Raw genomic sequence first — 14,349 nt, forward strand, 5'->3', positions numbered from 1 at the left:
GAACTAACGTGATTAAAATTTAAAAAGTTTAGAGACTAAATTGAGACAATTGAAACTTCAATGACTAAATTATGGCTGGAGTATAATTTTAGGAACCAAATTGAGTATTTTCTCTTATTTTTGCTTACTTAATCATATGTTGGGTTTTGATCTAAGTAACTATTTCAATGAAAATGTCAAAAATATCTCTCATGATGATCTTTGTTTAAAAAGTATGACTTATTTATTTAACCACAATTTAATAAAAATAACACTTTTATAACATATAAAATCAAGCCTTACAATTTATCCTCCGATTATCAAAATAAAATATATTCACATAATGACAATCATAAAATCTTTATTGGAGTAAACATCTTTGATCTAAGTTTGATTTTGAGATCCGCTTTACTTTTCCTAAGCTTTGTTTTTAAATCAGGTATGGGTTTGTGTTATTCAGGAAAAAAAAAGTCTAAAAATATAAGACCATTAATAAGATGTCTATTAACACAAGTAAAATTATAGAATTTGAATTTCCTAATGAGAAAAAATTAGTTAAGTTATAAAAAGAAAAAATAAATTATTATAAAATTTATAATTTTTATCGAGATCGCAAAAATTGAATCAGTTATTGAACTAGTAGAGTGATTGATTTAATGATTTAATAATTCAATCGAGATTGAATTATAGTTGAATCGATTTAAATAATATACAATAAAATCATTTTAATAATTCAATATATAATTTTAGATATCCAGATTCAATAATTTTTAAATTAATTTTAAAGTTTTGTAATTTTACATAATAACTTATTCATAATTTATCATAATAAATTTATAAAATTGAACCCATGACTTTTAAATAAGAATATAAATATTATACTATTTGAATTATAATTTATTGATTGTCTTCACAACTATATATACATATATCTATCTATAAAGTTGATTTGGATTTATATTAAAGTGAGAATAGTTCAATAAATAATTTTTATCTTTGTGCTAATAACATATATATTAGAAATTAAATAAGCTTAAATTAAGAAAATTTTAACTTAATACGTGAGAAAGAGATACATTCTTCTCAGTATTTTTATCGATGGACCTATATATATGATGAATAATTATAAAAATGCATTTATAATTTGCAGATATGCATGATATCCTAATTATTTTATTACCATGACCTGTAACCCTAAATGGGATGAGATAAAAAGAGAAGTGACTCCCATTAGATTGAAGGCGGAAGACCGTCTTGATATATTGTGCCGAGTTTTCAAGATCAAACTTGATGGTTTGATTGATGACCTAAAAAAAAGAAAAATCTTTAGTAAAATTTTGGGATATAAATCTGTATTTATGCAACGCTTTATTAAAATTTTATATTATAATGCTTTGCACATTTGTCTTTTTGAATTTCCAGACGTTTTAATTTAATATTTAAAATTTAAAATGTATAGTTTAAGATTCACTCCTTAATTTAATTTTATGAGAGCCCGTTAGCATTTGCCATTTTGGTATATATACACACAGTTAGTTCTTTTATGAGAGTGAAGAATGAAAACGATGTCGTTTTGAGTAAAAAAAAGCACGCAATGGGAAGCCCTAGTTAGGAGTAGGAACCCAGGCATTCCTCTCTTCTCCCTCTTCCCTCATCCTTTCTCTTATCCCTTCGTTCCACCGCCTCGTCACCTCCTTCCGCCGTCGCCTCAGTTTTGGTAGGTCCTCTGCTCTCTTATAACCCTAGCCCTGATCCCTTCCTTCTCGCCGCTCTCTCTCTCTTTCTCTCTCTCATACTTTCTTCTATTCACTGCGTGTCTCGGCTCAATCTCTCTTCATTGTGTGTCTGCCGTGCGCCGTCGCTGCTTCTCTGCTCCTCGCCGTTTCTGTCTGTCGCTCCTTCTCTGCTCCCCACCGTGTCTCTTCGCTGCTTCTCTGCTCCTCGCCGTGTCTCTTCTCCTTTCCTGATTCGAGTGACTCAGCCTCTGTTTAGGTAACTCAAGTGTCTTTTCTCCTCTGATTTTAATTAATTTGGTTACTGTTATGATTTTACAACCATGCTAGGGCTACACCAAAATCAACCACCAAAATCAGCCACCTGTTAGGAATAAACATTGAAATACAAAATATACACTAAAAATATAGTTTATACATAAATATATAGTGGCTAATTTTAAGAAGTAAATAGCATTTTTGATGATTTTATTATGATTTGGTATAATGCTGCTCTGTTTTGTTATGAAACTAATCACTATAACTGATTTTAACTGATTCGGTAACTTCTGTTTCTGTTATGATTTTATGTTACTATGGAATAATGCTGCTGTGTTTATTATGAAATTGATTGATTTGGTTTCTGCTATGATTTTATTATGAAATTAATTCATTTGGTATGTTTTGTTCTATTATGATTTTTGTATTGCTGAGTTAATTGTCTATCCATAAATAGATTCATTCTTGTTTTGAAAATCTGATTTAGTATAATTCTTGTTCAGTTCTTACAATGTCTATCCATGAGAACATTAATGCTCAGGAACTTTCACCCTTCACAAGTGAAAGTGAAACACAGAGCTATGATGCACCGCCAAGAATTGTTAATTTATAATGTTAGAAACTCTCTTGATTTTATTTTTTTTTAATGTGTATGTTGGAGATTTTATTTGTATGTGGATTATGTTAAATTTGTGTATGTATTGTGTTTTAATATGTTAAATTTGGTTTTGTATTGGATGATATTATTATGGTTCTGTTAATTTTTTTAAAGGTTATATCCATGGATACCCGCGGGTATGTGCTTCTCGCGGAAGAAATAAAAGGGGACCTGTGACAAGGATGGGGGCCCCAGAGGGGGGGGGGGTTGGGTATTTTCATTAACGGGACAGGGGGTGAGGGTTGGGTATTTTCCATGGATACCCATTGCCAACCTTACCTTCGCTAAGTTCATAAACATTAGCATAAATTATTGTTTAGTATATTTTCATCTCTTAGGGGAGGAGAGTTTAAGTTGTCAAGAATAAAGGACACGGCAATATAGTGTATAGTATATTTGCAGAAGATGGAAGGGAGGAGCATAATTATAATTACTTTCTTCTATTCTCAACTTTCTCTTTGTTGTGGTTGAATTGATTGGGTGATAGTTTGCAGGCTGTGGAATGCTAGAAGGAATGTATCTCGCGTGTTCGGGAGTTTCTGGAAGAACAATTGCTGTATATCCTCCTGCCTCATCTCTAGGTCATTACAGAATTAATTCATATGTAAAAATTAGGGGGCTAAAGTGTGCTTCTTTGAAAACATCTTTTGTGTGCGAAGCAAGGAGAAACCCCGACTTTTCCAGGCAAAACAGGTCTGGCTACTCCAGAAGCAGGAACAAGAACAATGAAGGGAGAGATGGCTTTGAGAGCTTTGAAGAAGACATGTTGTCTTTGAAAAATGGACCTTTGGTATCACTTTCTGCCTCAGGTAAATCGCAGACCACATCGGCTCCTGGTCCTAGAGAGAAGGAGATTGTTGAACTATTCAAGAAGGTGCAGGCGAGGCTGCGTGAGAGAGCTGCCAATAAAGAAGAAAAGAAGGTTGAAACCTCACAAGGGAAAAGTAAAGAGAATGGTACCGTGGATTCGCTCCTCAAACTACTGAAGAAACACTCGGTTGAGCAAGTAAAAAGAAGCAGTGGAGGAAGTAAAGGAAAAGATCACAGTGCAGAACAGGTTCAAGAAAGTAGCCCATATAGTAGAGGGAGAAGTAATAAATTTTCAGATTTGGATAGTGCTCCAAGGCATGAGTCCCAAGAAGCCAACTCCTCGTCTGTCACTAGACCAAGGTCAAATTTCCAACGAAGATCCCCTGTTCCTCGCGTAAAATACCAGCCTGTCTCTTACAATGAGGATGTTACAAATGTGGAGCCACTAAGTAGTAGGGTTGGAGAGAACATTCGGGATCAGCTAGGTCTGAAGCATGATGATGAACCGGAGATTGATTCTGAAACAGATATTGATCATGAGCCAGAGCCTGATCTTGATCCAAAGAATGAGTTGTTCTTCCCAGATATTGGCATTGCTGACATGTCAAACGATGATTCTCATGACCATGAACAAACCGAAGAAATCGATCATGATGAGCACATGGAAGAGGAGGAGGAGGAGCTAGCTGTTCACCATGAGGATTTGAGCGCGATGAAGCTTGTGGATTTGAGGGCACTCGCCAAATCTCGCGGTCTAAAAGGGTTCTCAAAGATGAAGAAAGTGGAGCTCTTGGATTTACTAACTGGGAACTGATTCTGATCAATTGATAGGAGGAAAGCAAAAAAGAGGAGACAACACAAGTGAGTTCATAATTTTTCTTTCCCACCTTACTTCTTTCTCTTTGGTTTGTGTTGTTCTTTTTTTCTTTTTTCTTTTTTAATATATATAATTAAAACTAAGTCTTGCAGGTACCGGAGAGCTTGTGGATCATTAGAGTAATCTTGATATATCTGTCTAGAGGAATTTTGGATTTGTGGTTTTTTTCCAGTCAGATCTGTGAAGTCTTGTCAGTGATTCTGCATATGCTTATGCTTGTGAAATTTCACAATTATACTTAATTGCTTTTTGACTATTTTACTAATATATCATATCTCCTTTTGGTTTTTTAAAAAAATGATGTTATATAGATTTTTTAACTAAACAATGTATTTATTTTTGTGAACGAAATATTTGAGTCGATATTTTTATTATATTAAGTCAAATCTTAGAAATGAGAGCCCTTTGATGGGAGGTCTTTCTACCATTTAGATGAGCAACTGAATCAGCTGCAAGGAGAATCAGCTGCAAGGATATTTAAGATCAATACAAGAAGGAAATAATTATAATTATAGTTGGTCATCATCGATGTGTATTATGTCCATGGACTCTAACTCTCTAACTAGTATTCCTACGAGTAAAACTACTAGAATGCTATCAGAAGTTCACATCACTAACAAAAATAACTCTTTTTAAATAACTCTAAAAGATGCTTATAATAAATAAATCTTCAAAAAATTTAAAAATATGACAAAAAAATTAGATATTAAATATATGTTTTTTAAAATTTTAAATTAAATTTTGATGTAATTTTTTTAAAATATTATTATAAAAATAAGATTTGTTTATCTTTAATTTTTTATCATTTTAAGGGAAGTAAGTATTTTTTGAAAAAGTTTTTTATTGTGAATGACTATTTTTTTGAAAAAATAAAAAAAAATTTAGAGATTAAATTTTGTTTCGATTTTTTTTTTTGTCTTTCAATTTGAAAACTGTATCATATACATATATTGATATATAGTTATATACTAATGAGACGCTAATAATCTGTCCGATCAGATTGTTTAACCATTTTTTTTTTCTCGTGTATTCACTCCAATCTCCATAATACTTTGATAAATAATCTATTTCTATATCTATACTTTTATACTTCAATACTATATATAATAAGTTATAAATTATTTATCATCTCAATCAATTCCTCTTTTACACATATTTAATGAATAAAAAATGAAATAATAAATCAGTGTCTATTCATATTTCAAACACTAATAAATAATTATAAATTCTTGGAATTAGATAAGGAGGAAGCAGTTGTGTAACAGTTATTAATTGAGTAGAATTGTAAATTCATGACAAAAAAAAGGGTTTAAGAAACAGTATAATATTTCATGAATATATGATTATTTAGTAAAAAAACTAAAGAAATGCGACGACAATCATCTTAAATATTAAAAATAGAAAGTTATTTTAAAATTGTAAGAGTAACTTAGTTTTATTTAACATGTGCATTAAGATAACCCTTGATTCCTTGAATGAAACTTGAAAATTAAACCACCGATCCAAACTAACCAAGTGGCGAATTTGCTATCGTCGTTACACGTTAATATTGCTGATCAAAATATAAATAACGTGGTAATTGACATATCATATGCTATTTTGATTATTTAACATGATCAATTGTAGTGCCAGAAAAAGTTAATTTACATTATTTACTGTATTACTATTACTATGCCTAATATAACTTGTTCTTGAAAGAACTTAAAAGACACTTATCCCTACTTCTTGCAAAGAATGCATAGGTGTCATGTGTTAATTCATTAGCACCAAGCACATCATAATTAGTCACTGTCTTTTAGTTAAGAATTTCAAATTGAACTAACGTCGCCATCATCAAAAGGTTAAGAGAAAGGAACATAACAATCTAGTTTCTTCAACAAATTACTTTCTCTAGAAACTGCTCCACATGTCCATCAACAAAAAAGAGGTTTATTTGAAAAATGAATATGTGAAGAAAAATAATTGAGAATAACCCATGATCATCTTAAATATATCTTCCAATGTAATCACATTCCTTTGTATGCACCTATGATGCACGGACATTAGACACGACACGACACGAGACACGCCGACACGTGAATTTTAAAATCTTACATGACATGGGACACACATATATATAAAATATAAAGTATTTTTTAGATAAATCGTAATGATATTTTGATATTTTATTGATATTAAAATATAAATTAAATTTTTTAATTATTTTTAATGTCTTATTTTAATTATATCAAATATTTAAAATATTTTTTATTTTAATAAATAATATATACTATATCTAAATTTATTTTAAGAATATATGTTAAGAATAAGACTGAATACGTTGACACGTAATGATATTTAGGTGTGTTCATACGTGTTTGGAAAAAAAATTTTATTTTTTATGAAGACACAACAAATATGCATATCGGACTAGTGTCATGTTCGAAATGTGTCCGACACGCGGACACAACAACTCAGCAAAGTGTACGTGATTTATAGGTATGCACAAACCCCTTTCCACGTCAATGATCTAGTTTTGGTACAAAAAAGAGGTAGGAGAAATAGGAGGGAGGCATATGATGATTATATTTGTTATGGTTGGTAAATTTTTAATTAATAATGTAATTATTGGCATGTGATGTGATAGTAGAAAAGAACAGCCCTACTAAAATAGACATATCACATAACTAAGGACATAAATCATAAATGCAAACATTAACACGTGCCATATAAGAATAAGTCCGCAAATATGGCATAATCAAAAATGAAAAAAGCAATGTCATGGCCCTAAGTAACTCAACTTCTAAGAATCTGAATGTTGTTTTCAATTAGATTTTATTTATAGGTTATGTTAGGCACGTGTTAAAGTCACCTATACTTTTTTTTCCTTTATGAATAAATATATAAAATTTTTTATTTTTTGATAATATTTTTTTAATATTTGCCTATTTGGTCACACTAACAAATATTCGCACAACATTTAGTCATTTATTAACAAGATTATTTATTTATTTATTTATGTACTTCTGTTTTCGGGAGCATCAATTCATTCAAAAAGTCAGAAATTAATTTCTTAGGCTGCGGCTGCACATATAAAATTGATGCTTAATTTTAAAATATAATACCTTTATTATTTTTATTTAAAATCAAGAATACAGTTTTTTTTTTGTTTCATATCGTTATTAGTATATTAGACTATTAGTATATATTGCTTAAAAAAGAAAATAGTATAGGAAAAATGTGGCTACTTTTGCTATTGAAATTATGGAATACAGGAAGAAAAATTTCTAGATAGAAAATTTGCAATTTGGACCTTTCAAATAGATTTATTTTACAATTTCTTAACATTAGGTTTTCTTTTAAGTCTTAGATTTAATCTACTCTTAACCCTAAAGCTTTTATAAAGTGGTTTCTGAGGTTAACTCGGTGTATGAATTGGTCTTCGATTATACAAATACTATGGATCTGGATCTGAATAATTTAACCTAACTTTTTTAATAGTTTAGGTGGAATTAATCTATTCAATTTTTTAATATATATTTTTAAAAATCTTAACTCCAAAGCTAACAGACAAGAATCTGTGAAACTTACCTTAGGTTTTAATCAATTAACCAACCACTCTGCTGTTTCATACTTTCATCTTTTTAATTCCATTTCACAAATTCTCAAAAATAAATAAATAAAAAAAAGAGTGCCACCCTTTCCACATGTTTTTGAATTTTTTAGTCAGTGTTTGGAGATTCGAAGGAGATGCCAACCAACAATAATTAAAAATAGCCCCCCGTCATACTTTTACTTATTTGCAACTTGGCCCTCACGTTTTCTCCAATTTTGAATCAACATCACACCTAGTGAGACTGAGAGTAATGGATGTTCACGGATCGTCTTTATTTGAATTTGGAAAAAAAAAAAAATCAAACAATTTTAATGGGTTCAGCTTGTTCGAATTTGAATTTTTTTGAGTATATTTGAATAATCTGAATTGATTAAACTAGAGTTGGATCGATTTAAGTTGTTGGATACTCGATTGAAGATAAAATTTAAAATAAATTAAAAAAATGTAAATAATATATAATAGTAAAAAAATACATCATCTAATTTATACTTAAATAAATATCATAAGTTGACACATTTTGTAAAATTATATATATACTATTATATATTATTTTTAAATTAAATTAATCTAATCGAATTATTGAATTGGTTCAAATTCTAAAATCTCAAAACTAATATAATTGGGTCTGACTTGATTATATCCAATTATCTATCGAATATATAACTTAATATAAGATAATCAGATTATCCATGTTCATAATAAACTAATATCAACTCAAGTTATTCTTCGAACATAACCGAAAAGGAATGAAATCTATATAATCGGAATTAAGAATTTGTTGCTTTCCAAGGTGTCCATTGAATGTGAACAATGAAACCTTGTCATAGTTAGTACCTACTAAATTAAAATAGAAAGTGTACTGTGGTCCTACAAGAAGCAAGCAATCGTTCACAAAATTACAACCAAGTATTTCTTCATTTTGATCGCTCTTTATTTTTTTTTTTTTACACACAACTCATGACCAATATTAGTAGTGTCTACTCACAATTTGCATTTATTGTGAAAATGTTAGGTTGTTTCAGGGTTTACCACCAAACTTGTCTATGATTCTAATTAAAGATTAGAAAAGATACGGGACCAAATTGCAAATAAATAAATAAATTTTATTAGGGGTTATCCGTAGGTAAATACCCATCTGAAATTCTGATAATTCTTTTTGAAGGATTACAAAGTTTGATTTTCAAAAAAGTATACACATTTTGACTCTTAGATGTTTAATTTTGTGAGTTTGGTTAACTTTTATGTCAATAATCTTTTTTCAGAATATGTTTGTCACACATTAGTCACTAATATATTTTCTATTTATTTTTTATAAAAATTACTAATATTTTTTAGTTTACATAATAAATTTGGCCAATATATTTAAAAAAAATAACAAAAAAGCCTTGACAATTACTTTAAAAACACTGAGACTAAAATTTTTTTTTTATCAATCTTAATTAATTCTTAACGGATAAATCAATAGTTTAACATGTCATGTAAACTTATACCGTTAATATAGAGAGAAAATAGAGAAAATATTGACAAAGAGACTAATCAATCTCATATAAATAAAGATCAAGAATCAAAAAAGATATTTTTTTATTAATAACTCATTGTCTTTTGAAATAGTTGTCTAAGGTTTAGTTTGGTAAAGTTTTTCAAAAAGATACTTATACTTTTTAAAAGTTTAAATTTGTCATTTTGTGTTTGATAAATAAAAAAAATCATGTGTTTGTACTAACAGCTTTTAAAAGATTGAAATACTTTTGAAAACAATTAAGATAAAATTTTTTAAAATTAGTTTGTACTTTTTAAAATTTAAAAATCTAATATAACATCATATGTTAACTAACTTTTAAATTTAATACTTATATTTATTTAGGTTTATTATAATAATTTTAAATTTTAAAAATTATTTTATTAAATATAATTATTATTATTTATATTTATTAAATATTATTTTTAATTTAATTTACCAAACATAAATATTACAATTTCTAAAAAAATATTTTTTAAAAATTAATTTTTATAAACTACTTTTAAAAAATAAAAAATTTACCAAAGCTCAAACTCATTTAGAAATTTTTTTTCGGTGATCCGTTATTCCGTTGTCACCAACCCTAACTAATTGTGATTCTGTATGAAGATTAAAAGAAGACAGGGACCAAGTTGCAAATAAGCAAAAACGTGATCGGGGGCTATTTTCAAATTATTATTGATAGCTCCATTCGATTACTTTGCCTAGTGTTTGAGCCGAAGGTAAGAGCATAGAGAGCTTGCAGAGATTAACAAAACAATAATCTCTCTCTCTCTCTCAAACACACACACACACTCTCTTCCACTGAAATCTGGCGCAATTCGGTTGTAGAGAGGAGAAAAGTGTGAAGGGGACCCACCACTTTGTTCCTCAAACGTCTTTCATTTTGGAATTAATTGAACTCTCTTTCTCTCTCTCCATCTCTATATAGCTGGATTATTCTATCAAACATGGCACCACGGTGATGCGCTTCTCACGTTTCTCTGCTTTTTGTTTTGTTTTTATTATTATTCCCTTTTGAATACACCCTGTTTGGTGCCAAGAACATAGGAAAAGGAAAGTTTTGGTTTTTAACCGTTTAGACATTTGTTGCTTTTGTGGGGTGCCGGGTTTTTCATGTTGTATGAGTTTATTTGATCCGGGGCTGCAGGATTTGATCTATTGGTATGTGGGGGTTTTGATTGATTCTCATCAATTTTGGAGGTATACCCATGTGGCAGAACAGAATAGTATGATATGCTTGTTTTTGATCTGGTTTTGCCATGAAAGGTGAGAATTTTGATGATGCTTTTGAGGTTTGGTTATGTATGTGAAGGCACAAGAAGAGTAGACAGATCTTTTAGATTTGGTTAGATTAGAAACTTAGAATAGAGGAAGAAAAATGCAATCTAGGTTGGAGGAAGTGAAGGACCCTTCTGCAGCAAGAATTAGTTCTTCTAGGCCCTTCCCTGTGAGGCTTCTGCAGTTCTTCTTGCTGTTTTTGGTTATAGGCATAGGTGCTTCGTTTCTTAGTATGTACATGATTCGCCATTTCGGTATTCACAATGTTGCTCTGGTGCAATCCACCTTTAGGCCTTGTTTTCAGACACCAGGAACCATAGAGAGTTTCATTATGCCTCCTGTGAATTTGATGCATAAGATGAATGACACTGAACTCTTCTGGAGAGCTTCTTTTGATACGAGGATCAAAGATTATCCGTTTCGAAGAGTTCCTAAGATTGCATTCATGTTCTTGACCAAGGGACCCTTGCCAATGGCACCACTTTGGGAGAAGTTCTTTAAAGGCCATGAGCAGCTGTATTCTATATATGTTCATTCGCTGCCGTCTTATACACCTGATTTTCCGCCATCCTCGGTGTTTTATAGGAGGCATATCCCAAGCCAGGTATGAGCTTGCTTTATCTAATTTCAAACATGTCACATGTTTATGACTGAATGGCATAATGTTAGTCTTTATAATGTAATGCTAGTTATCAATTAGTTATGGACTTAATCACCATTATCTGTTATAAGAGTTTTGTGGTTGTTGCTAATTTTGTCAGACAAATTTTGATTGGTATATAATATAACTATTACTTTTATGTCAAACATAAGATAGGAAATATTGCTTTTTTTGTCAATGAGTTTTTTATTGGAACTATGTAACATGTGGATCTAAGTGTTGCCTTCTTTACTGGAATAAGATACAATTTGGACACAAATCATTTTTCATATTCTTCATTTATGAGTAAGATCATGGTAAGAGGGGAAATCCCTTTGCTTTGTTCTGTTTAATAGAGTTTTCTAAGAGAGTAAACATTCCAGCCACATTATATTACTCTATCGATATAAAATATACTAGAGAACTGGTCATCTTCCTAAGCACACCATCTTAGACTGGGGGAATTGATCTCCCTCATTATGATGTTGTGGTTGTTGCATTTATGTTTATGCACAAAATTTACTATATGTAGCAATTAGAAACAACAGCCCTTTTGTATGATGTGATAGAAGGTCAATTCAACCAGCTAACCAAGATTTCTAACAATCTTGATAATGTGTTGGAGGAAAGTGGATAGTGTTGATCTGCACCATTCATTATTGCACTCATATTTAAATATTGCATCAATTGCCAAGGAGAGATAGGATTTATCTTGGATTTTTTTTCCTATTTGGTTTATGTGTTATTTCATTTTCAGAACTTTGCGAAGAAAAAAAGTGAGAAACAGTACAAACAAAATAATCTTGTTCACTTTTTCATTTTATGTTTTCACTCTTCACAAAATGTTGAAAATAGGAAACACTTGAAATGAAAAGAGAAACTTTTGTCATTGTTACTTGGCCAATTCACGAGCTTTCTATACAAGAAAAAGTAGTTCAACTTAGCAATCAAACATGTCAGCTACTCTGCTATTTTATGGTTTTCTTACTATCCTGCAATTTATTTGGAGAACATGCTTCTATAACCATAGAATCATAGAAAGTTTGTCAAGATATTTAAAATCCTTGAAATGTTGTTTTCATAGTGCACTGCTTTCCAATTTTAATAATGTTATTTCCAGACCAAGATTAGAAAAATAGAATTCAGGTTGAATATTTTTGTGTTTTTAAGTAATTTCTAAGCAGCTTCTGTCTCCTTCACAGGTGGCAGAGTGGGGAATGATGAGTATGTGTGATGCCGAAAGACGGCTGCTTGCTAACGCATTGCTCGACATCTCAAATGAATGGTTTATCCTTTTATCAGAGTCTTGCATTCCTCTCCAGAACTTCAGCATTATCTACCGATACATATCACGATCATGGTACAGCTTTATGGGAGCAGTTGATGAACCTGGTCCTTACGGGAGAGGACGCTACGAGGACAGCATGGCGCCCGAGATCAACATCAGTGACTGGCGTAAGGGGTCTCAGTGGTTTGAAATCAACCGCAAACTTGCCATTCGAATAGTTGAAGACAGCACTTATTATCCAAAGCTCAGAGACTTCTGTTTGCCGCACAAATGCTATGTTGACGAGCACTATTTCCAGACGATGTTGACCATTACGATGCCTCATCTTTTGGCGAACCGGAGCCTCACTTATGTGGACTGGTCGAGGGGTGGTGCTCATCCGGCTACATTTGGAAAAGACGACATCAAGGAAGATTTCTTCAAGAGAATCTTGGTAGATCAGACATGTATTTACAATGGCCAGCCAACATCCACATGTTTCTTATTTGCCAGAAAGTTTGCTCCTAATGCTTTGGAACCTCTTTTAGATATCGCACCGAGAGTTCTAGGAATTTGAAAAGGAGATCAGTTTTCGTGCGCTACGTTTTACAGTGTCACCCAATTAAATTACAAGAAAGTGAGAAATCGTGACAGGTAGTTATGTATGCCAATGGCCGACACTGTCAGTAGAAACGATGCCTGGCTTCGGCAGCGAATCCTTGAAGCAGTGCTTCTGATTGGAGCATGTTAGTTAGCTATATCAGCTGACTCCATCTTAGTCACATGATTGATCTTTGTATTGTTTCCATCTGCTGCAGAAATTTTGAGTTACCACTCCAGCCTTTAGGTGTGTAGAACATTGAATCTAAACCACATTTTACACTAGTATTAGTTCAAAATATAGAGTAGTATTTTTATTGGATTACTTATTAACTGAATAAATATCTTAGTTTTCTTTTTTCTTTTTAATTATTTTTGTTAAATATATGAATGCTCTATTCTTATACAAGTCTAGCTATGGCTGTTACAATTTCTCCACACAAAATGTTCACCTAATTTTGTGAGAACTGATAAGATGCTTACTGTTACTATAATACAAACATTTTCAGTTATGCATTGGTGTCAAATAGTGATTTTGAGGTGCAACAATAAGATTAAATAATGATATTTAAATAGTGATGAAAATGATCTTGATTTGATATCCAAACAGAGTGTATTTTACAAATAACCCTTAGCCTCACCAACTATGAACTATCATCTTGATTGCTTTTGTTAGGCACTCCCATTCTTTTCTTTTTTTGATCATGAATCCATCACACTAGACTTCCTATTTTCTAACTCCTAATTGTTGATTATTTTTATAATTTTGATTTTGATGTAATGCATTTTTGTCCTTGTTAAGGTTTGCTTATCATAAAGCCGGCCTCCTTTGTTTATCACGTTTGACTTTCTAATTGCTTCTATGATCTATTTTTATTTGTTGCTTCAGGAAAATTTTATATACATTATTCTCATAGTCATGTGACATGGATTTATAATTAATGTTTTGATTTTATGTTTTATAAATTATGGTTAACTAAGATGCATAGTATGATAGTGACAGAGATGTAAATAAAGCTATTGAAGTTAAAAATTCAGTAAAAACATTTTAATTAAGGCGAAGACTCATATCCAGATGTTTTCATGTGAAGTTGCTAGTTAAGAACTATTTGATGATTTGACATGTTTAACT

The 14,349-nt window shown here is 30.9% G+C and overlaps 2 protein-coding genes across 3 annotated transcripts; both read left to right on the plus strand.

The window, feature by feature from the left end:
* The first annotated feature begins 1,470 nt into the window (after positions 1–1,470).
* On the plus strand, positions 1,471–4,840 carry LOC112710028 (rho-N domain-containing protein 1, chloroplastic). 2 transcript variants are annotated; one of them, XM_025762096.3, is made up of 3 exons: positions 1,471–1,971; positions 3,123–4,299; positions 4,408–4,840. In XM_025762096.3, the coding sequence occupies exon 2, from the start codon at positions 3,131–3,133 to the stop codon at positions 4,250–4,252; it is 1,122 nt and encodes a 373-aa protein (XP_025617881.1). In that variant the 5' UTR covers positions 1,471–1,971; positions 3,123–3,130; the 3' UTR covers positions 4,253–4,299; positions 4,408–4,840. The 2 variants fall into 2 exon arrangements, with proteins under 2 accessions (XP_025617881.1, XP_025617882.1); XM_025762097.3 differs by having other exon boundaries at positions 1,524–1,971; positions 3,116–4,299.
* Positions 4,841–10,138: 5,298 nt separating this feature from the next.
* LOC112708735 (glycosyltransferase BC10) lies at positions 10,139–13,662 on the plus strand. The gene is made up of 2 exons (XM_025760674.3): positions 10,139–11,314; positions 12,553–13,662. Exons 1-2 carry the CDS (start codon positions 10,811–10,813, stop codon positions 13,192–13,194), a joined length of 1,146 nt encoding a protein of 381 aa, XP_025616459.1. The 5' UTR covers positions 10,139–10,810; the 3' UTR covers positions 13,195–13,662.
* Positions 13,663–14,349: the final 687 nt, after the last annotated feature.

Source organism: Arachis hypogaea, chromosome 9, assembly GCF_003086295.3.
Source record: "Arachis hypogaea cultivar Tifrunner chromosome 9, arahy.Tifrunner.gnm2.J5K5, whole genome shotgun sequence".
In the NCBI taxonomy this organism is placed as follows: domain Eukaryota; kingdom Viridiplantae; phylum Streptophyta; class Magnoliopsida; order Fabales; family Fabaceae; genus Arachis; species Arachis hypogaea.

Excerpts from the sequence above, each read along its gene's own strand:
- LOC112710028 (XM_025762096.3), top strand. The coding sequence starts at position 3,131 with ATGCTAGAAGGAATGTATCTCGCGTGTTCGGGAGTTTCTGGAAGAACA.
- LOC112708735 (XM_025760674.3), top strand. The coding sequence starts at position 10,811 with ATGCAATCTAGGTTGGAGGAAGTGAAGGACCCTTCTGCAGCAAGAATT. Across the intron at positions 11,315-12,552 it reads GGAGGCATATCCCAAGCCAG|GTGGCAGAGTGGGGAATGAT; the intron begins GTATGAGCTTGC and ends TCTCCTTCACAG.